Here is a 24,387-nt window from a genome sequence, read left to right on the forward strand (position 1 = left end):
TTCTGAAGTGTAATTTGCATAAATTTTTGATAACTAGGTAACATCTTTAGAATGCAGTCTTAAAATGACATTTCGCATAACTTTAGTATATTCTTTGGTGGTAAAGAAGCACATTTCAGTTTGGACCTTTTTAAAGCTTGTTGGCATAGCTTAAAATAGTTGCTTTGCATAATTAATTATTTTTCGACAATTGGGCAATATGTTAACTATACAAGCTCCAAATTTCATATAGTTTCATATACCAATTTTCCAAATTAGGGGTACATCATGTACACTACCTATAGTTCAGAATATTCCATTCCAACAATGTGTGTAAGACCAAAAAACTTTAGTTTTGCCCTTACTGGGAGGCGCTCAGTTTAAATCTGATACTTCTAATTTTGCAGAGTTACTTTGATGTACACATTGTACTTTATTCTCACCTTAGGGTTTTGATTTTCACTTAAGTATAGTCTTTTCCTCCATGCGCTTTTCTATAAGCCCAAACTAAGCAATTTTCATTTTTAATTATACAGTGTTCCGTTTACCTGTTTACAGACATTCTTAGAGACCGGTCAGTTTCTCCAGCCTGTGGGGGCCGGGGATTGTTAAATCGGGCCGACAAAAAGTCACTAAACACCACCCCCCCCCCTCCATCTGTAAAATAAAAAAACAGACTGACCCCTTATCACTTAATTCTAAAACATAATGACCCCCATATGATATTCACATGACAGGGATTTTTTTATCCTGACTCAATGTGGATTCCTTGACTGTCTTGCATCTACTTTATAAGATCCCGGGTTAGCACTATCATAATTATAATTATTGACTACATACACAGGCTAAATATATTCCAAAAGGAGTTTAAGAACATCTTTGACAGTGAAAGGTAGGGGAAAGCTTTAGAAGGGAATATGTACAATTGTTATGTGGGTCTTAGGGGGTCTCCCCTTAGAAGCCCTAGAGGTTTTTTACTCTGAAAAGTCAATTTCGGAACTATTCAGGCCCTTCCTAACAATAATTTCCAAGATTTACAAGACAGCACCAACATGTAAAAAGCTACTACTGAAATACTTTTGAAATATACTTTGATAGCATCTTGACAGTGAGAAGGGAAGAGCTTGAGACTGGGATATGTCTACCTCATGTGGGGGGTCCGAGGGGTCTCCCTCTAGAAGCAATGGAGGATGTTTACTCTTAAAGCCAATATTTAGGCTATTGAGACCCTTTCAAGCAATAACTCAATCCATGCTTTACAAGACAGCATCATCAAGTATCAGAAACTATTCTTTATAACTTACAATAAGGGTTGAAATATGTTTTTAAGAAATTGAATGGCATCATTACATACATGTAGTAAAAGTCAGCACATCTAATGGTGGTTTCATTGGTAGGAGATTTAATGCAATTTTAGACCACCTTGGCAAACATTTCACATCTTTAAAAAACAATATCATCTCAAATTAGAATTTTATGAAAATATTTAGGAAAAGTTTAATACCATTATGTAAAAAGGTTGTTGGTGCATCTGATTGTTGGTTGAAAGCATGGGTGACCTCTGGGGGTGAGGGGGTGCTTGGGGTTTCCCCCTGGCAGATCTGCATTTTTTGCTTCTATTAAGGCAATGTTTAGGTTATTCATAGCCTTTGAATATTTTCCAAGCTCTCAATAGCTAACGTAAATGTAAGTTTTAAATGAGTTTCCCTTGTCACATAACAATGGCCCCGTAATATTGGTATAGGGGCATTAATATTGCATGTATGGTAAAGTTACCGGTATGTTAGAGAACTTTAGGTGGTCATACCTAGTGCATAATAGAAACTGGAATCTCATGAGATGTGGTGATTTGTAGTGTTAATAACATGTAGTGTCCAAAATAGAAAGTGTATTAATCCCTTTTGGCAAGTTCATAGTGATGAGTAGAACATTTTAGATAAACTTCTTTTATAAACTGTCTATGAAGATTACCATTACGAAACCTTCAAGTCCACGTTCGCGCCAAAGTGCAGTGAAGCACTGATTGTGAAACAGCAAGCATTTACATGACATGTTCTGTTACTAGTGTGGTAGCTAGGTAATACATGTATATGTATATTTATAGTTATGCTTGAACTAATAAGTGATATTAAAGAATGCATGTAAGAAACAGGGACAAGAACAAATATTTACATGTACCACATTTCAGTTTTTCTTCCATCACAATCCAAAACAGAATGACCCCCCATCCACAATTTTGAAAACAGCATGACCCCCTACTGCCAATTTAAAAAACAATGTGACCACCTACAAATCCACCGCCCCTCCCCGGGCCGAAGAAACTGGCCGGTCCCTTAGGTTGTATAGCATTTTACTTTCTGTACACTGTTATTTTATTCGTGTTAAGATTACTGCCGAAGGTAGTTTGTGAAGGAATGAAAGTTGTTATGAAGATTAAACGTTAAACATCATTGGGAGCAAATTCGTGTCATTTCATACAGAACTCGACTTAGACAGCAGTTTTAGGATTCGGCATATAGACTATGTATAAATCCATAAACTGTTTTCCAACAATAGAACTTTGCTATTGGCTTGTCAAATTATTTATTTTAACTACAATTGCTTTGATGGCCTTTGTACTGACCACAATAATAGAATAGAATAGGTCCACTACAGATGCAGACAGTGGCTTTTTTACCCAATGTCGGCGATCCATGGTCAAATTTTGTTGTTGTTTTTTGCACAAATTGTCTGTACATACAATTCATTTATAAAATCAAATCACATGGCTGACTTCACAGAGGGCATATAAATGTTGTTGTACGTTACCAATTGCAGAATCCTTACAGTGATCGCAAATCTCCGCTAAATCTGAACAAACAGGTACTCATTCTGTTTTGATAGTTCAGTTTCTGAGTGATCCATTTCAAACAGGTAGAATTGCAATTTAGGGACACCACTGTACCCGAATGCCTGATAATGTCACGTTCAAGGTTAGGAGGGTACAACATCACGAACTTTCAGAACTTTCACTTGAACCATATCAAAATGTGCAATTTTGGGATACAAATGGACTTACAAAGTAAGACATTAACAATTAGTTAAACTTTATCTAGAAGATAATAACTGTAATAAGTTATATAAATCAATAGTCAGATATCGTATCAATCAATACAAGTTGACTTATTTTTGGAGCTTTTATTTCATAAGTTTTATAACTCTTATTCTTGAACTGCTTCTTTAAAGAAAACAATACTTTCTTAAACATATTAACCTACTTTGAAAAGTCGTATTCTAAATGTAAGATACAGGAAATTTGTAATTAGTTTAGTGTGAAGTCTAAAATATGTCCTACCTGAATGCCATTCTTACTATTGAAGTCTGGGACACAGTGTATCAATGGGTTTGACAGAGGTAAAGACGTATGAAGTGCACTCAACTGTCAACTAATGCAACAGTTTGTTTAATAATGTCAAATATGTTCTACTGCCTTTGCACGTGATTCATTGCTTGATTGCCATTGGTTATTACTATTGCTGACATCATTATGCAAATATGGTTTGTTTATAGCAACGGGTACACACATTTCGATTGAGATGAACCCTTTGATTCATGTATATTAGCTAGATTTCATCAATATCTTGTCATTCACATGTTCATGTATAGTACTTAACATGTACAAATGTATCAACATACCACTAGTGATGAAATAATTGATTTCTTGTCGTGTTTATCTCAGAGCTTGACAAATCAATGTGACTGTTATTTGCCGCTCGGGGTGTATTCACCACAATATAGTCTCAATATAGCTGTATTTTCGGCACCTCTAAAAATGACTAACTTGACAATACTCGGGGGAAGTGTATGATCAAAAGAGATCTTTTGCTTTTTATCTGAATGAAAATGATAAATATAGATAACAGAAGCACAAATTCACTACACAGTGGAATTTTGTTAAATACTTGATTCTGAAAATTAAAGTCCTACACCAGAGTTTGCGATGTGAGCATCCGACTATTTTTGTCAAATTATACCTAATTTTGATAAGGGTATTCACCAACTGAACATTGGTTTGGTTATGTTTTAATTTTCCTAAATTGATTTCATGCGAGTCGACATACTTGTCTGAGTATGTTTATCTCACTTTTGCTATGCCATAGTATTATACAAGTTGATTGCTATCAGACACAGACCAGAACAATTACTTGATGTTATCCATGGTAAAATGACTTTTAATAATCGCTTAGCTGATTTCGTACGTATGCTCTTTGTTTATGTCAAAGTTGCGTTGCCACGGGCACCAGCACAATCGTCTCTGAATGAACATTGTGTTTACATGTTTGTAACTTGTATGAGAGAGCCTCAATTACACATTAACTTTTAAACTTGCAATACTGTCTTCGGTAATAAAGATTTTTCGACTGAATGGAACCACACTGTGACAGAAATTGTGTATAGACTACTAACTTTAGAGTAAACTAGGCACTTTACGATCTATCACAATGATATGTCACTGACAGTATTGTACTCGTTTTTCATTGCACATCTATTTATTATTCTTCATAAACAAGACATGCTAGAGATCAAACATTTATTGTTATTATTCTTAACTTGGCGGTGAAAGGTTTCAGCATTGTGTTGTTTAGCCATCATGGGAATGTTCACTGTGACCAGTATTTTACCCACCCTGTCCATTGTTTGTACGACGTACTTTATTATAGCCATTAAACTGAAGGCCATGGAAGCTTGTCACCACACGCACCAACGTTATATGTAAGACTATCTTCTATTAGCCTGCGAATAATAGTGGTCACTCCAGGACAAGGCTAATTATCTCATCACGCTGTAGACGTACCGAATAGATACTTGCAAGTACATAATGGAGTCTATGCATTCGAATACCAAGCATAGGCAAGCAACGATCTATACATATACCGATTATCTTTTACATTGCACAACGTATAACGTACTGACCATAAAGTTAAAACATGTCATTTTTTCTTGTAACATGACGATTGATTGAGGATGAAAACTTCAATTATAAATTGCACCAGGTTCAATCGTCATAGGAAAGAATTGTATATTGGGTCAAAATAAGAATAATTGTTTTGGGTCATCGCGCGTCACTTGAATAACCTCGTGTCGGTCTTGTGTGTGTGTGTGTGTGTGTGTGTGTGTGTGTGTGTGTGTGTGTGTGTGTGTGTGTGTGTGTGTGTGTGTGTGTGTGTGTGTGTGTTGTGTGTGTTGTGTGTTGTTCAGCCCCAAAATAAACCTCCCTACTTCATTGAAGACAACTGCAGGGCCAATCATGAACAAGCAATTTACATCAGCCCCCACATACACACTTGCTCTAAAGTACCAAATAAAAATAGCAGTAACTGCCATAAATAGTATTTAGCTTGAGTGACAGATTTCTTTAGGATTTGAAAAAGATATCGCGTCGTCGCACCACTTTAGACAAAATGTTCTGACCAGAAATAATTCATTTTTTTACATTGTGCAATGTAAAAGGCGTTTTGTAAGAAATAAATATTATTATTATCATTATTATTATTATTATTATTATTATTATTATTATTATTATTATTATTATTATTATTATTATTGTCATTAACTGTTTAAGATATCCTTGCGTTAAAAGGGCAACTAGCTGAGCTTATATGTGTTTAGGCCCAGACCACTACGTAGTTTATTTGCATATATATATGTATATATGTATAAAAGTACTCGCATTATTGTACCTACACGTACCTAACCCCAATTTGCAATTCAACAATGATTTGCCGTAAATCTAAAAAAATTGTTTTATATTTGTACTTCCTGACTACTTCCTGACTACGTAATGGAGTTTTTACACGAATTGGCTGCAACAGGTGTTTTTTCTATATATAAATGCGTTTATTTAATAACTAAAATTAGTTCTGAAATGATGTAATTGTGTAGTGGCCATCTTGTGATTCGGAAATTTGAGCGAATTTTATAAAGAACGCCGAATAGTTGAAATTTCAATTTCAATATAAAGGATGAATGCCAATCATATACTTATTATAGTGAAACTGTGAGCTGTGCTGAAGGGGTACAGTGTCATCGTTCACTTCACGTTGAGTTCGTGCTGATAATCGAAGATCTGGTAAGTAGACACGTATATTACGAATCCATTTGTACGTGAAATCTTAGCATAACCTCCTTCGTATGAACGACACCGTATGTTTACCACAAAAAATGTGCGGTCTTTCCCCTAAAGTAAACCACTCACAAGATTTGTTAATTTTCTTACACATTACTGTAAGTAGAACGAAAAAAAGTTGATAGAGAATAGCAATGTTTATACACCTCTGATTTGATGTAGTTGATAAAGACAGCGTTCGAAAAATTTAGGGACGAAAAATAGCATACTTGGATATGTGTTAATTACTTTCTACCGTGCTTCATGAACTTTGCTGACAATAGTAGTAAGGGTACATTCTTAAAGGGTACTTCATTAAATACCACATGTTCTTCGTCGTCTGAACCATACGTTATGTACTGAACGGTTCATATGATGACACTTTCAATGGTAAACGTTCGGATATCAGGCTGGTTTGATACAGATCTGTTGGTTTAGGCTCCGTAAAGCTTACTGAGTCATTAATTCCACATTTCTCCCTCTCCAAACGAAAAAAAAAAGTATCCAACAAAAGTAAGCAAAATGATAAAAATCGAGAAAAGTGTGTGATTCAAAATACACGTTCAGACAAAATGAGAACGAAAGATGAGACAGACGGAAATGCATAATTACGACGGGCATAAAAGGTGCGCTGAAAATCGAGATGATTAAGTGAGGCTACTACGATGGAAATAGAACTGCATGTGAAAACTAGCATTGCAGCACTCATTTTTACACTATGGGGTTGATAAAAGTTTACAAATATCAAGATCAATTTCAGTTAGTTTTGATGCTGGTCTCTGCTACCGTCGACAAACAAGACTAATTAAGCTTACACGTCAAAATCGTTTGCTACCAGATCTATCTATCTATCTATCTATCTATCTATCTATCTATCTATCTATCTAATAAATTTATATAGCGCCAAATATCCAAAGAAAACAATGTTCAGTGGCGCTTAGAGTTAGAAAAAAGATGAAAAAGCTCTCTGAAATATGTGAGTTTCCAAGCGTCTTTTGAAAATGTTTATATTAGGAGAGGTTTTAATGTCCAGGGGTAGAGAGTTCCAAAGTTCAGGAGCTGCTGAGGAGAAGGAGTGGCGACCATAGGAAACCAGATTCCATTTGAGCGTATGCAGAAGAAATTTATCCGATGAACGAAGAGTGCTTAAAGAAGAACGAGGTGTAATTAAGTTCTTGAGATATTGTGGAGAGATTCCATTTAGGGCTTTATAAGTGATGAGCAGAAGTTTGAAAACAATACGATGAGATACTGGAAGCCAATGAAGTCGTTTTAGAATAGGGGTTATGTGTTCGAATTTCCTGGTGCGAGTAATATTCCTAGCTGCCGTATTTTGGGCACGTTTACGTTGTAAGCGCTGTAAGTGAACGTCAGGCAGACCATATGGTAAGGAATTACAATAGTCTAGCTTCGATGATATGACAGCATGGACGAGGGTGGCACAAGAATCCTGGGAGAGGTATTTCCTGAGGTGTCCAAATTTACGAAGGAGGAAGTGAATGGTGCGGCAGGTGGTAATTATGTGTTGTTGAAATGTATAATTGTCATCAAATATAACATCAATGTTTCTCGCAGATGAATTAATTTCATTAATGCTTGAACATATGTTGATGGAAGTGAGAGGCAACAGCGAATGATCAAATTTGGAACGAATTAAAATGACTTCCGTCTTAGAATCATTTAACTTCAGTATATTTTGCGTCATCCATTTCTTAATATCGTTGACACATTCTTCAATAGAAGATACGGCAGAGGTGGTATTGGATTTCTTAAAAGACAAGTACAGTTCATTATTGTCAGCGAATTGGTGAAACTGAAGTTTATGAAGGCGAATGATCTGACCGAGTGGTGAAATATAAATGGTACGTAAACAATAGATGTCCTAGGACAGAGCCCTGAGGTACTCCGAACCGTTGCAATTGAGCAAGTGACATTTTCCAATATACTGTAACTGATTGAAATCTGCCTGTGAGGTATGAGCAAAGCCATTTAAGAGGAGTGCCTTTGATACCAAGATCTGACAAACGCTTTAAAAGTATTTCGTGATCTATGGTTAGTATCAAACGCTGCGGATAAGTCTAAAAGAACAAGAAGAACAATTTGCCCGGAGTCGGGTGCAGTCAGAATATCGTTGTGTACAAGGAGAAGTGCTGTTTCGGTACTGTGGTGTTGTTTGTAGGCAGATTGAAGTGGCTCAAATAAAAGGTTATTATTTAAGAAGTCTGTGAGCTGAGCAGCAACTACCTTTTCAAGTAACTTAGACAGAAAAGGTAGATTTGAAATTGGACGAAAGTTTTTGAGAATTTCCGGATCGAGCGTGGGTTTCTTTATAAGTGGTTTGACAACTACAGACTTCAATAAATGGGGTACAAAGCCAGATTCGAGTGACAGATTAATAATCCAAGTGATACTCACGAGTAGTTTATCAAGACACAGCTTGACAAATGATGTTGACAGTGGATCTAAACTACTTGACTTGTTTGGTGCACCCCTGATGGATATCGTGAATTTCTTTCTCTGATACTGGTTGAAAACAATCAAGAGATTCCTAAGACTTGAGCGGATATCAATGATCTTTTTAATGAAAAAATCACAGAAACGGTTACTTAATTCCAGTTCATTCCAGATACCAATGGCTCTTTCCTCTGTAACTGCTGGAGATTTGCGACCACTAATTCTTTTCCCCGTTCAATTCTGTGGTAAGGTGTTTGTTATATATTGCAATCCACATCTCTGGCATTTGATGAGATATATGACATTTGATATACAAAGGCCGTAGACAGTTTATTTCTTTATTGTAGAGAACTAAGTATACATTGAGCATATGCATACAAACCGTCATATCACCAAAGCAATAGTCGTCTGTTAAAGATGCATGATCCAAGAATGTGCGTAATAATCCTTGGGGGGTCATTTATGGAAATGAAGCATTTGTTAAAGTTGTGAAAATACAAATAACTCTTCCCTTGTGCTAACTCAGTATTTTAAGGCGAAACTCTTATAAGGCCAAATAAAAAAGTGAGTTTCTGATCCAATAACTCGACTGACCCTACTTTAAGCCTCAAACCCTACATATTTCTTTAAACATTCAATTTAAAAGATAACAGGGTACAAATTCTTTGTCTTCTTGACCCTCATGCACGTCTGTTTTCTTTCTCCAGTGATGTCTGTACATATTTCATCAATTATCATAGAAGGGATATTCTGACCGACAATTTGCTTATTTTGCGGTCGAAGCAACATTTTTCAAATATAAAGCAATTGAAACATAAAATAAAATGAATCCCGACCTACCTACCTACTGCATGTTATCGGAAACACAAAATAATTTTTTTTTCGCCTAAATAAGTTAATAGTAGCGATTTCTAATTATCTTACGGGTATTGCGGAGCCACTATGATTGCAAGATGAATACAATTATATTTACCTTCTACGCAGACATTGGCTGAACTAATTCACTAGTTCAACTATGTAGTTGGAAAAAAAAGAATATTTGATCGCGTCCAACTGTGTGGCTGCGAAAAAGGCTAGCGTTACTAACACAATTCCACAGATAAAGTTAAGAAACAACAATATGATAAAAAGTGGTGATTGTAAGTTTGGAAACTTAATACTTTAAACGACAATGAAATGACTAAATGTTTACTTTTAATTTGGCAGTGATAGTTATTTAGAGTGACTTACTTGGTTACATGTACATGAAATAAAATACATTTTCGTATACATGTAGATCACATAAATGCGCAAGTGTTTCGGTTGCGCGTCTTCTTTTAATTTCTGAAGGAAGGAAGAGTTAAAGCAGTGTTTTTACTTTTACTTCACCATCGAAGTGTAGCGGAAGAAATAACAGTTTTGGTTTGCGAGAATGCTTTTATCTGAAAAGGTGTTTCTTTTCCTCTTTTCTTTTCTTTTATATCATTTTAATTTTTCTTTTAAATGGGTGATTAATGCCGATTCTTGAAAATATAGTGAATTATATATCGACAGCATGTGCCAGTAATATTTTATCGTTATAACATTGGTTGTATTAAATGATTTATCTATCTATTTATTTATTGTTTGGTTGTATATTTTGTCAGTGTATTGTTTGTTTGTTTGTGATTATTTGGTTGGTTGGTTGGTTGGTTATTTTGTTTTGTCTGTCTGTCTGTTTGTTTGTATGTATGTATGTATGTATGTATGTATGTATGTATGTATGTATGTATGTATGTATGTATGTATGTATGTATGTATGTATGCATGTATGCATGTATGTATGCATGTTTGTATGTATGTATGTATGTATGTATGTATGTATGTATGTATGTATGTATGTGTGTATGTGTGTGTGTGTGCGTGCGTGCGTGCGTGCATGCATGCATGCATGCATGCATGTATGCCTGCCTGCCTGCCTGCATGCATGCATGCATGCATGCATGGATGTATGTATGTATGTATGTATGTCTGTCTGTCTGTCTGTCTGTCTGTATGTATATGTATGTATGTTTGTTTGTTTATTGGTTGGTTGGTTGGTTGGTTTGTATGTTTGGTTATTGTTTGTAATATGTGTTTGTTCGTTTATTTGCTCTAAAGACGTGTTACGTAAGTGCAGTGTACAAAGCTTCTGAAAGTTTGAAAGTACACAAGAATGGAAATAAGTTCAATTTCAATACAAACACAAACTCAAACGCAAACACACACACACAAACATAAACATAAACACAAACGCAAACACAAACACAAACGCAAACACACACACAAACACAAACATAAACATAAACATAAACATAAATACAAATAAAATCAATAAACGCATACGAATGTTGGAAACATTAAAAATGTATAACGAGAGTAAAGTACAAATGCAAGTATAAAAACTGACCAGATGAAATATATTACTGAAAGTAGTTCAGCTAAAAAACTACGGTCTAAAAATATCCAAACTCTTTGCATTCCTTTCATCATTTGGGAGCGAGTGGAATTCATATGTGCACATATTGAGAAAGCCCTGTGACTTAATAAATTTGGCATTCGAACAATGGTAGACTTTCAGCTGAACGAAGGGTGTTGGAACACAAAGATTGATAAATTCGCACACAAGTACAACGGTGCCGCGTGTTTGGATATAACAGTATACAGGAAATGAGATTACATTGTTTTCCTCTGAAAGTTATACGGTTTTTTCCTCTGAGGAAAGGGTCAACACAATGTCGAGACAGCTTACAAGTTAACAAAACGCCAAACTACGGGAGTAAAACAGCCTAGTTTAAGAGTTTAGTTACTGTTGGTACATTCATTTGATGAAATGTTAATTAAGTGTTTCCGGATTTGCAGCCTATTATACAATTAATTCACACTAGATTTTGTAAAACACATATTGAAAATCGCAGTATGTGTTATTTATTTGTATTTCTATATTTCCTGAATGATGAATACAACATATGTTTTCTTTACTCCTGCAATTTATTGTACTAATACCTTAATAACTTTGGAAAATATAATTATAATGAATATGTATGAATAATACCTCGTATCGAGGTAAGCATTTCCTGTTTCACATCAATATTGGTGCAATTGAGTAGCACATGGCTAGAGTAATTGCAACTGTTTTCTTTGTACCTAATATTTTGACATATAATTCAGTTAACACTTTTGAGACGCATGTTGAAGAGAATACTGCAAAGAAACCAATGTGTATGTATGTATGTATGTATGTATGTATGTATGTATGTATGTATGTATGTATGTATGTATGTGAATGTGTGTGAGTGTGTGTGTGTGTATGCTGGGTTGCTGGCCCGTTGTGATAACATTTCGTTTCAACACAGTTTTTCTGTTGTAAACTGTCAGAATTGGACGTGTGATGATGAAGGCCAACACCGTGTTTTTGTTACTTGTTGGAATTTTAATACCCCTATTGATTCAAATAGGGTTAACAAATGCCCAGGTGAGTGTTTATGAGGTTTTGCCACTGTCAGTATCAGTAACTGTAGGAATAATTTCTAGAATGTCTGATAGTATCATAACACCTAATTTGACAAATAACTACGACTATTTCGTCATGGAATAGAAATAGTTCATTGCATTAAACGCTATTTTTATAAAATTACAAAATATATTACTAGATGATAGATTGCCTTTCTTCGAAACTCTTTTACCACTTACTGTTTAACTTTTTTACTTTTAAACACCTAGAACGAAGGTGATGGTAAGTACATTTTTCTGTAATCTCTGTCCGTCTGTCTGTCTGTCTGTCTGTCTGTCTGTCTGTCTGTCTGTCTGTCTGTCTGTCTGTCTTTTTTATCTGTCTCAGTCTCTCTCTGTCTCTATCGTTCTGTATATATATATATATATATATATATATATATATATATATATATATATATATATATATATATATATATATTGTGTGTGTGTGTGTGTGTGTGTGTGTGTTGGTTGGTCGGTCGGTCGGTGCATCACTTCCTTCCTCCTTTCCATGTCTATATCTGCCTGCCTGACTCTCTGTCTCTGTCTCTGTCTGTCTGTCTGTCTGTCTGTCTGTCTGTCTGTCTGTCTGTCTGTCTGTCTGTCTGTCTGTCTGTCTGTCTGTCTGTCTGTCTGTCTGTCTGTCTGTCTGTCTGTCTGTCTGTCTGTCTGTCTCTCTCTCTCTCTCTCTCTCTCTCTCTCTCTCTCTCTCTCTCTCTCTCTCTCTCTCTCTCTCTCTCTCTCTCTCTTAATGAACACTCCGAGAAACAATTTCAGTATACGATAAATTACCCATTTCTTCAACCATTCTATGTTGATGCAATATTTTAATCACGTTGTTTATGCTGGCAACGTATATTTATAACTGACTTTATCAGACTGTGCACTGTTGAAACAACCGGAACACGGAACCCTGAACAGCACCGAGATTACAAGTGGTACAAGGGTCACATATATATGTGACCCAACGTATACTTTGAACGCTGTCACTCTACTGGTATGCACCAATGGCGTGTGGACAGGCACGTTTGGGCAATGTGGAACAGGTAATTAGTACTGTAATATAGTTATCACATACTCTTTATCATGTTTATTGTTACATAATGGCAATATTTAATTCAGTAAATATCAAAATGAATGATATGTTCAAAAAAATAAAATTTGTTGGGTTGGATCTGTTATATAAAATCTATATGTTGCTGTTGATGTTGTTGTTGTTGTTGTTGTTTATGTTGTTGTTGTTTATGTTGTCGAATTCAGCAAAAATGTCATGGGTTGAAACTGTTAATAATAGTAAATCTATATATGTTGTTGTTGCTGCTGCTACTGCTGCTGCTGTTGTTGTTGTTGTTGTTGTTGTTGTTGTTGTTGTTGAATGATTGAAATGGATGTCTGATTGTCAGACCTTTATGAAATCCAGGAAGGAAGTAATAAATGATACATTTGCATTTTCAAATCGGGATTATAAGTTGTTTGTTTGTTTGTTTGTTTGTTTGTTTGTTTGTTGAAACCTTCCTCAGATTCCTCAATAAAACAAGATTTAACAGAGCCTACAACATAAGATGTGTGTTTTTCCCCAGAAGTTCAGATCAATGTATTCATCTCTCCCAAGTCTATTACTGCACGATTCCAATTGTTCATATGTTAATATTTTCATTTCTATTGGTGTTTGTTCTTTTTACAACACGTCATAACAGACTGCCCACAACTAACTGTACCACAGAACGGAGACATATCAACCACAGCTGTCACAAGTGGTACGGTTGTTATACTTAAGTGCTATGATGGTTATATAGTGAATGGTGATGCTACAGTAATATGCAACGATGGGGAGTGGACTGGTACGCTTGGTACCTGTATTCCAGGTAATTATACTACAAGATATTTTTACTATCGATTATACAACACACGAACAAAGGATAAGTGAGAAGATCAAACCATAAAAAATCGGTTTTATCATGTTTAAAAATATATAATATGACACAAAGTTCTATTTCAAGTATCAACTAGATCAATCAGTAAGCCGAAAATATACTGTTCATGATAGATTTGGAGGCCATCTTGGAAAATGATTGCCATCTTGGATTTTCAAATGTCCCAATCCATATCCCACTAAATACATCTGTGCAGAGTTTCATACCTGTATCTCAATTTGAACGTTATCCCTGTTATCTGCTTCACTATATGCAGTATTGTGTTGTTTTTTGTCACAAGAGATACTTGTTATGTACACAGTATTGAAAAAACTGTACTGTTGGAAAATAATTTGAATTTCTGAACATACTATATCTGTAAAGGAAAGTGTAGGAAGAAAAACTGAAGTAAAGTGGCAAAAGCTGAGTTTGTAAGCTTTTTACTTTTGTGAAAATACTCACCAAAAAAAACTTCGATTAATTTATTATAATATTATAATTTTTATATCAACACATGCCTTCTAATTATACATGACAATATGTGTTCTGGCATCGTTAGAACTGTTAAGTTGATTCCTATACATTTTTGGTGCGTACACTAAATTACGTCATCGGATTGTTTATATCATAATACCAGGTCGAGTTAATTGCCAGTGATTAAATATACATCAATATGTAGAATACCATGAGTATCTTTTAATTATGCAGAAAAAACAATTAAACTCCCAAAACGTATGAACTCAGCTTGTGCCCTTTTAAGATTCAGTAGTGTTATATGAATTGTCTGTGTGTTGTAGGAGTATAGGGTGGGTCATGTGTGTGGGTAGGCTTTTAATTGGTGGGAAAATTATGTCAAATTCCTTATTATTCGTCGTGATGTTATCTACAGCGTCTATTTTTTCGAAATGTTTAAATCACAATTATCGTAAAACGGTTTTTTTTATAGATAGTGTAGAAGACGATCCGTGTTGCTTGCCTGCTGACCGAGGTGATTGTACACCAGACCGTCCAGAGCAGAAGTGGTACTATGATTGTGACCAAGGCATATGTCTACCGTTTAAATATAGCGGATGTGGAGGGAATGAAAATAGGTTTGATAGCTGCAAAAAATGTCTTAAACATTGTGCAGGTAAATAATAAACAGTTACTTCGATTTTTACATTTAAAGAAACCTTCATGTATGTTTTAGTAGTCATAGATGGGTTGAACATACACACTTAGTCGACTAGAAAAGATTGTAAACAATATACAATAGGGAACTTGCAATCCAGACTGAGCATGCTCAGACGCAAAGGACTATGGGATTATCTGTGGTTATCTTAATACCTAATCTGGGGCTACCAATAAAAAAATTCCCACAATTGTCAGGTTAACTATGAATTGATCATTCGTAGTTGCAAAAAATGTAACAATATTGTTTACAGTACCGATTCATTAGTATTTATTATCACATTTCCCATGATGCAACATTCAACATGGCGGGTTTGCAAGTTCCCCATTTAGATACTCCATAGGCCATATCTAGTGATGCCACATATCCTTGTTTATCCGTTCTTGGTTTATTGCAGTTTCGCAAATCGTTTAGGTAAACTGTTCCCTAGTTATTGGGGTAAAATTGAGTTTTGTTGAACGAAGTGTTTGAAGTATCACCTGGACGAATATGGTACCTTGGCGTTAGCAATTAAAGAACCTACATGTACGGACCGCAAAATGTTGCTCGGTGTTCAAACCGATACACTGCTGAAAGTACACTGTATACCGTACGACCAGTGTTGAAATTAATCAAATAAGAACACAGTTTCAAAATATGAAAGGAACTAACTTATATTATATTTATATTTTTAATAGCTGACTCCTGTTGTTTTGAACCTGACCCCGGCACAATCGGCAATTGCCAAGAGAGCAAACTTATGTGGTATTTTGACCCGAGAGATGATAGGTGCAAAGAATTCTACTATCTTGGCTGCGGTGGCAACGAAAACAAATACGATACAGAAGAACGGTGCATAGTATCATGCCGATGTAAGTAATTTGAACATCGAGTACTTGCATGATGCGAGTGAGTCAGAAAAATTAGCTGCTTTCATCTGGTATGTCTACACTTATACTTGTTATTGTTGAAGCTCATGTAATGTTCACCTGACAAGTACCAGCGACAGCGCATGTAGAGGTCTCTCCTATAATTCATAGATAAGATTACGTATTCTAAATAATGTCTACAATAATGCGGTCACTTTGGACTTGTGTACATGATACACTCGTGCAGAGAAAGCTAAAACAACTTTGTGCCCAAATTATTTGGCTCTAGAAGTACTAGACTTGAAAAGTTATGTTTGATGACAAAGAATGTTGTTTTGTTGTTGTTGTTGTCGTCGGTTTTTTTGTTGTTGTTGTTATTTTATTGTGTTTTTTTGGGGTGTTTTTTGAGGGGGTGGGTGGGGTATTTGGAATGTAAGGCCCTGTCCAATTTCAGGCCACTGTTTTAACAATTTATATCAACGTTAAAAAACCAATAGTACCACGTGATATGATATAAAATTGAATATGGATGAAAATAGATATGATGCTGACTTATAAATATGAATAAAATGATGCGTTTAAAAACCACCATCAAATTTTCTGACAATACATTGATGGAATAAACGCATGGTGTCGAAGTAGGGGAACAACTTTAATATGATCACATAATATATTCCTGAAATGTAGTTTGCTTTGTAACATGTTTTCAGCCTTCAACAAGAACATCAGTTGTGAAGCCGACGCAATGACAGCTACAATCTCTGTGGAGTGGTTGCAAGAATTGTTGCCCGAGACACCAAACGATCCACAATGGTATAGTTTGAATTGGGATGAACCAGGATGTAAGGGCTACTGGCGCTTTATTGGAGGGAAGGAGTATTACGAATTTACTACTGGTTTAGAAGGATGCGGCACTACTTCATTCGTGAGTTTAGCATTTACTTCGAACATGTCATGATATTCGATTGGTATGAGTGGCTGTTTTAGAACGTGTCATTGTATTTGATTGGTTAGAAAGGCTGGCTTAGCTATAGAACGTGTCATGATGTTCGATTGGTTAGAGTGGCTGGCTTGGAATCTGCAGGTTGCAGGTTCAAACCTCGCCACTGTCGCTTGTTTCTGAATGGCTAAAGTCCTTGATCAAGATTTAAGCACACTTGAGCTTCAGTCAACCTAGCCGGCACCTGATAGGACATAGGTTGCTAAGTGAACGCAATAATTTTTACACGCATGCAGAGGCTGCTATAGCTTGTAGATGTTCCTTAGAGTTCAGGAAGCTATCGATCGCGCAATGTCACAAGCGAACATCTTTCGTTTCGGTCAAACCTCCCTCCTCTTCCCCCTAAACGAACGTTCAAAAGTGCGACATCAAACGTTTGTATATGATGTAAACTATGATGAAAACTGTAGCGGTCACATAATTTGACGGAGTGAAAGTTTTGAGTCGAAATTTGGGTAAACGTGCGAAAATGAAGGACAGCAATCGCATTGACGCTAGATCCCCTTCCCCTTAACGATTGAAGTTCGCTTATTGAGCTTGTGGGAAATTTTGCGATCGTCCCTAAGCGCACAACATTGTGTATTCACATCCTCTTTCTCCTTCTGGGTCTCGAATTATACAGCTCATTTCAGTTCGTCACAAAGTAGTACTATTTCACGAAGCCATGTTCAGTCACATTACCATCCAGGACATATTTGATGTAAATACAACATTATGACGTGACGAACGAATTTTTCATTTTTAATTGCCTGTTCAGGAAAAACCCGAAGAGGACAGAATTGTGTACACGAACATCATACATACACACAGAGGAACAGAAGTCTTTGAACTGGAATGTTGCTATGAGACAGAGTACACGATTGCACCTATCCATATCATTACCAACCCATGGTAAATAAATTATTGTGTTAATCTTCAAATCGTTAAATCACTACCCTCGAATTCAGTGATAATGATAAGACGTACAGTCTCCGAAGACAACTTGATTACAAACTCCCTAGATCGCCCCCTAGAACGTACAATTACAACTCACTTCAACTGTCTACCAGTGTTATCCACGATAACTCCGATTCACGACGTTTCAACTTTTCATCAAAAATCAAAATGTATGTTTCCGATAGCCCGGTCGACCCTAGTTTAAATTAAGCCGCCGACTTTTTCTTGTTGACCTCCATGTACGTCCCCCCCCCCCCCAGTGATGTCTGTACATATTACATCAAACTATCAAGGAAGGTTTCTTCTGACCGACATTTCGTTTGGTTTTGGGTCGAAGCCATAATTTTCGAAAAAAATATAAAACAATTAAAAAGACCAAGTAAAATAAAATTCCGACCTACCCTACTCGGAAACACACAATTACTGTGTTTCCGCCTAATACAGTTAATTCCTCTTTTTTCTTTCATAGTTGTGTGCTGGTCACACTGAGAGGCTTTGGTACTTTTAACATCACGGCATCGTTGTACACCAACAGCACTTTCACCATTCTGTTCAATGAAAAAGACTTTCCACTGATGATATGTGATGGCGTGCTCATCTGCTTCGGTATTCGAGTGGAGTTACATGACTCGAGCTTGGAGTTGGCCGCTGAGGAATGCTATGCATCAGAAAGTGATGATCCACAAGCACCTGTAACCCAATATCCGATAATTACAAACGGGTTGGTTATATATTAACGAATTCTGCTTGTTTTGTCCAATAAAGGTAACGCCTTCCCGACCCTGGACTTTCGTTACTAAATCAGCCTTGCATTTTAAAAGTACACTAATTGCAATCTGGTACCTGTTTTCGACAAGACAACCAACAAATTGTATGGTCACTGAATGTTATTGAAATTGTAATAGTTAGACATTTTGCATATTAATTACAAGTCAGTTTTTTTTAAGCGTTGTACGTTAACTTGTTGTTATGACGATAGCGTTTAGGGCGCTGATTTTAGGGTACGGACGCAAAAATAATAATTGGATTGGACTTTTGTGTGATGTGAACAACACAGGTAGTCAGCTACTCTTTATGGTGACAGTACACATAAATATTATGTAAGTGTAACGAGCCGTGCAGAATGAATAAGGAATATAAATAATTACATCGTTTCACCTTGATAAAAATCTGTTTTTACAAAAACATTATCAAGTTTGCTAGGTGAATTACAAAAGTAGTAATTTGATATGATAATGTTAGCAAAATTTCCAAATATCAACGTATAAGAAAAGCTACATATGAAGTGTATTCTAAAACAAATACGCGTATAAAATTGTGAAATGAATTGAATTATTTCCGTTACGTTTAACAGGTGTCCGAATCCGGATACTTTGAATTTTGAAACCAATGACCTACTTACTCTCCATTTCTGCTGGGATGCCTATGATGCAGTGAACCGTGATGATGTTGAGGATGGAGAGGAAATCAACTTATACATACACTGCAAAGTTCACGTATGTAAGATAGACGAAGCCGGAACACGGTGTGATGAGCTTGACGAGGTAAGCTCAAAAACAAAACTCAGCGTTAGAATTTATAGTGATCATCATCATGCACACATAGATTCGCAGTGTGACTAAAGGCAGATTTTCCCATTCCGGCCACACCGTATTTCTTTGCCATATAAGATTCATGTGATACCCATCAGTAGATAAATAATGTATATGACGACATACTGTAAATCAAGTGTCAAATACCAACACAATTCACTTTTTACAAAGTTGATCGCTGTCGAACTGTTATACACCAGCATCCTAATGGGGTGCAATAGAGCTGATATGATCATGGACATTAGTTGTGAAACTTGTGACTGGTATAGGCCAAAACAACACAAAACATACTAAAGGTTGAACACGAAAGTAATGACCCGACATTTAAAATACGTGCTTGGATTAGGATAAAATTGGCATTTTTTCTAGTCATTATATCACCTTTTCCCCCCACACCAATCTCCATGATCGCCAGTGATAGAACGAGATATATTTACACTTTTTCACTTTAAACAGATCCCTGTCATGGGGCCATGAACATTTGCTAACATTGTTACGTTTTATCAACTGACTAAACACTACTATTAAACACAACATTTTACTAATTGTATGCGACCAAATTATCTTCGCAAATGTTTACATTGTAAACGAAGAGGCCCCACATCATAATGTATATGGAATGTGTTGTCAGGACAACCCCATGAATAATAAACACATAGTCAAAACTTGTAATCTGTTTTATTTCCAGGTTAATTGCAATAAGAAACGTAGAGCGATCGCTGACATGTCCGTTGATAGTGGCGCTACAGCGACTACTTTCATCACCCATGGGCCTTTGCAGAAATCTAAAAAGTATGTAAGAATTATCATGTGATTTGAACTTGTGAATTTTGATGGTAACAATGTATAGATAGCAACACTTTTATCACAATTATACTTATAGTGTGATTCAAATTCACAGTTGGTAATACACAAACACGTCGTATAATACAACCATTGCAACACTTATGTCTAAGAAATGCTGCTGATCAGAATGTACGTGGACAAGCTTTGAAGGTGCCGACAAAGTCTTCCCCCAGACTGACATATAGTGATAGAAAATAAGATTGGGCCTCTCTGATATAAGTTCACACTATTTTTCTTATCAATTTGTTTATGTCTGTGAAATTTATTCACATCGCCATATACACCATATATCTAAATTTCACAGACATAAATAAACTCACTAAAACATCATATAGCATGCGCAAATGCATCTACACTTGAGCATAGACCCTCCACAGATGGTCTATGATTTGAGTCACTCGCTATTGTTTTCTATTAATGTATGCCAGTTCTGATAGGGAGAATCCTTTCGGCACCTTCAAAGCCAGTTTTAACAGGCCAAATATTATTAGGGCGCCATCAACGACGATATCTCATAGTTCAGTAGTAATAAACGTTTATCTGATGGTTGAAAATCAAACCACAGTGATGACAATTAATTTGTTATTGTTTATTTTTATTTCAGCTGCCAGGGCTAACTGGACAGGATATGCATCGCAAACTCGGCAGCAATGAATACAAGCATACAATGTTGTCATCACATGTATGACATCACATAGATGTGATGTCATCTTCCATTTTAACCGATTTTAACATTTTAACTATTCTTGTCTACTTGGTAAGCTTGATCAATTTTCAGGTGGTGGGTTTTTGGTTTGTTTTGTTTTGTTTTTCTGGAGGCGGGTTTATGACATTTTGAATTTAGTTAATTTTGACTTGAACGACAGTTTGTCTCATCAGATAAAGCATTGGAATGTTTTAAAAATGTTTAAGTATGTGACTGGTTAGATGATTGTTTATGCCATAGTTGCAACCTCTAGGTATATCATAATTATTATGTTAAAGTATTTGTCATCAATTGATATACATTATCATCGTTGTTATTCCATTGTATGTGGATTTTGGTTTCTTGGTTAAGTTTCAAGTGTGATTCGATATTCATAGCGATATGTTGCTGATTATTTATTTTTATTAATTTATCTTTATGTTTCATTTAATATATTCATTACATTTATTGTTCAATGAAAGGGTAGTCAATTATTGGTTAAGTCATATTATTGGGCAAATAAAATTAGTTCAACACATTTTTTTTCTGGTCAGTTTTCAGTGATTTTAATTTGTATGATCATGCTGTATAGTGTCACGTAAATGTATCCAGCAATAATAACATTAACTGAGTACCAAAAACAACAACAACAACAACAACAACAACAACAACAACAACAACAACAGCAACAACAACAACAACAACAACAACAACAACAACAACAGCTGCAGCGAAGGTCTTTTTCCTTCGACACATTCATAATGGTTATCCTCAAATACATGGGATATATAGACAGCACTTTTGTAGTGACACAAACACTTACAATTTGCTAGGTTTAGGTAAGAAACTACACACACACACACACACACACACACACACACACGCACATACACATACACACACACACTCACACACACACACACGTATATATATATTTGACTTTTAAAATGCGAATATCATAGTGCTAGAAGCTTGAAAGATTGTATCAATCAGATTTGATCACTTAATGTCAATTTACGGTTATGTTTAACATATTACCATTTCAGTGAAATATATACACATATCACACATTTATACTACTGTGTGGTAGAGAATAAAGTATGCGACATCGTCCTCACATTCCTGTTCTACTAAATTACTGGCAAATAATGGGGACAAACGATAATGGTAAACAACTGACATTTTCAATAGTAAAATATATTTCGACATGTTTTTCTGATATAGTCGCAGTTGAAAATGCAAATTGCCACCTAATAGGTGTAGATATGTGATTTTAACACCAAATATAGAACTTTCAACCTTTCTCTACAAGTCATTGGTTATGAAATTACACGTATATACCTTTACACTCTAACAATTTGAGTTTGGAGGGAATAAATTAGAATTTTGAATGTCATATACAATCAGTGCTATTCGGTCCTTCAATGTCAGAAGCATCATACAGCCTAATTCTGCAACTACTCCAACTTATCTTCATCATCAGTGACTATTAAGTCTCAGTCTCTGAAAGGTATGTATGGAATCAGGATGACAGTGTACGGCATTGATGACGCATCTATCTGTACGTCCATATTTCTTGCCACATGTCCCTCAACTCTGCATGTTAAAGTTGTTGACTATTCAGGATTATACATACATATGGGGTGTACCGTCTATTGATAACAAAGAGATAAAGATAACCCATCTATTCTTGTTTAACATATAACATATACATTTATCAAACTCAAATCATAATTTCGTCTGTTTAATAAGAGTTAGCGGGGATCTGGAACCGTCAGGAGAGGTAAAACGTGACATTAAAGCTAGTAGCATTATTCACATTTGTTAGAACATTGTGCCCCATTAAACCAAAGAAGAGTTTAATTTCTGCAAATACAAAATATTTAAATTAGTTAATTACAATGCTCAAATTCATGGTGTTTTTTGTTTTAAATTGTCACCTGGGTCAGAGATGACTAACTCGACATTTCATTTAAATCTTGATTGAATGTTTTAAATGATGTGTCATGATTTTATACCAGTTTGTCAGGTTTGTCAAGACAGACAGACAGACAGACAGACAGACAGACAGAAAGACAGACAGACCAGCATACAACATACATACATACATACATACATACATACATACATACATACATACATACATACATACATGCATACATGCATGCATGCATGCTTGCATGCATACATACATACCTACATACATATCTACATACATACCTACATACATACATACAGACAGACAGACAGACAGACAGACAGACAGACAGACAGACAGACAGACAGACAGACATACATACATACATACATACATATGTACGTGCGTACACAAATATATATACACAGCTAGACATAAGTACATTCATACATACATACATACATACATACATACATACATACACACACACATACATACATACATACATACATACATACATACATAAATAAATAAATAAATAAATACATGCATACATACACAGATACATTAATCATATATGTTATCATATACATAAAATGTGTAGATTTTATTTCAAATTTATTTGCATTAGAAAGTTACATTTAAAATGTTATTACAAAGTGTGTTATGGTACCAAGCATATTCTTTGAATATACAGGTTTTTACTGAGAATATGTATTGACACAGAGTCTTGAATATATTTCATGAACTGTAAAAGTGAACACTGTTAATTTCCTGAATATATACATAATAGACAACTGAAATGTCAAAATTAATGTTTCAAAAATAAAATATTTTAAAGGCTTCATTTTCATCATCATCATCATCATCATCATCATCATCATCATCATCATCATCATCATCATCATCTTCATCGTCCCTGCTATTGCTTTGTTATTTAGTTTGTTTATCTGTTTTTGTTTGTTGATGTTGTTAATGTCGAGTTTAACCAGATCCTCGATGTAAATGGTTCATTAAAATGTAATCTTGTTATATAGCATTGTACCAGTACACTATTTTGAAATATTAGCCGGGTCATATTTTAAAATATTTACATTTTGCTGAGCATATGGTGTTGGATATTTACAAATTCGAATTTAATTCAAACATATGTATAGCTGAAACCTGCAACTATGTGTTACTAATAAATTAAAACTTTTACAAGACATGTTCGCTTTATTCTAAATACACCACACAGTTCAATGTTTATAGTGACTTCTAATCCTTTGCTTAATCAAACCAAATATTTTACTGTCAACAAGAATATTGATAGTTATTATACTACCGTATTGTAGTCACTTTAAAACCACTCCTTAACCTCGAAATGCAAAAAAAAAAATATTGTAATATAGTTAGACGAAACCCCTCT

At 35.3% G+C, this 24,387-nt stretch overlaps 1 protein-coding gene across 1 annotated transcript; it reads left to right on the forward strand.

The window, feature by feature from the left end:
- The first annotated feature begins 5,980 nt into the window (after positions 1–5,980).
- Positions 5,981–21,329, forward strand: LOC144436700 (uncharacterized). Its single transcript, XM_078125553.1, has 13 exons — positions 5,981–6,088; positions 11,954–12,050; positions 12,299–12,311; positions 12,949–13,116; positions 13,768–13,935; positions 14,930–15,112; positions 15,832–16,005; positions 16,713–16,927; positions 17,760–17,893; positions 18,408–18,659; positions 19,293–19,482; positions 20,219–20,322; positions 20,981–21,329. The coding sequence occupies exons 2-13, from the start codon at positions 11,967–11,969 to the stop codon at positions 20,991–20,993; spliced, it is 1,698 nt and encodes a 565-aa protein (XP_077981679.1). The 5' UTR covers positions 5,981–6,088; positions 11,954–11,966; the 3' UTR covers positions 20,994–21,329.
- The last annotated feature ends 3,058 nt before the right edge of the window (positions 21,330–24,387 follow it).

The sequence above is a fragment of the Glandiceps talaboti genome, chromosome 6, assembly GCF_964340395.1.
Source record: "Glandiceps talaboti chromosome 6, keGlaTala1.1, whole genome shotgun sequence".
NCBI lineage: Eukaryota > Metazoa > Hemichordata > Enteropneusta > Spengelidae > Glandiceps > Glandiceps talaboti.

Coding starts and splice junctions, on each gene's coding strand:
- LOC144436700 (XM_078125553.1), top strand. CDS start 11,967: ATGATGAAGGCCAACACCGTGTTTTTGTTACTTGTTGGAATTTTAATA. Junction 15,113..15,831: donor ATGTCTTAAACATTGTGCAG/GTAAATAATAAA, acceptor TATTTTTAATAG/CTGACTCCTGTTGTTTTGAA. Junction 16,006..16,712: donor GTGCATAGTATCATGCCGAT/GTAAGTAATTTG, acceptor ACATGTTTTCAG/CCTTCAACAAGAACATCAGT.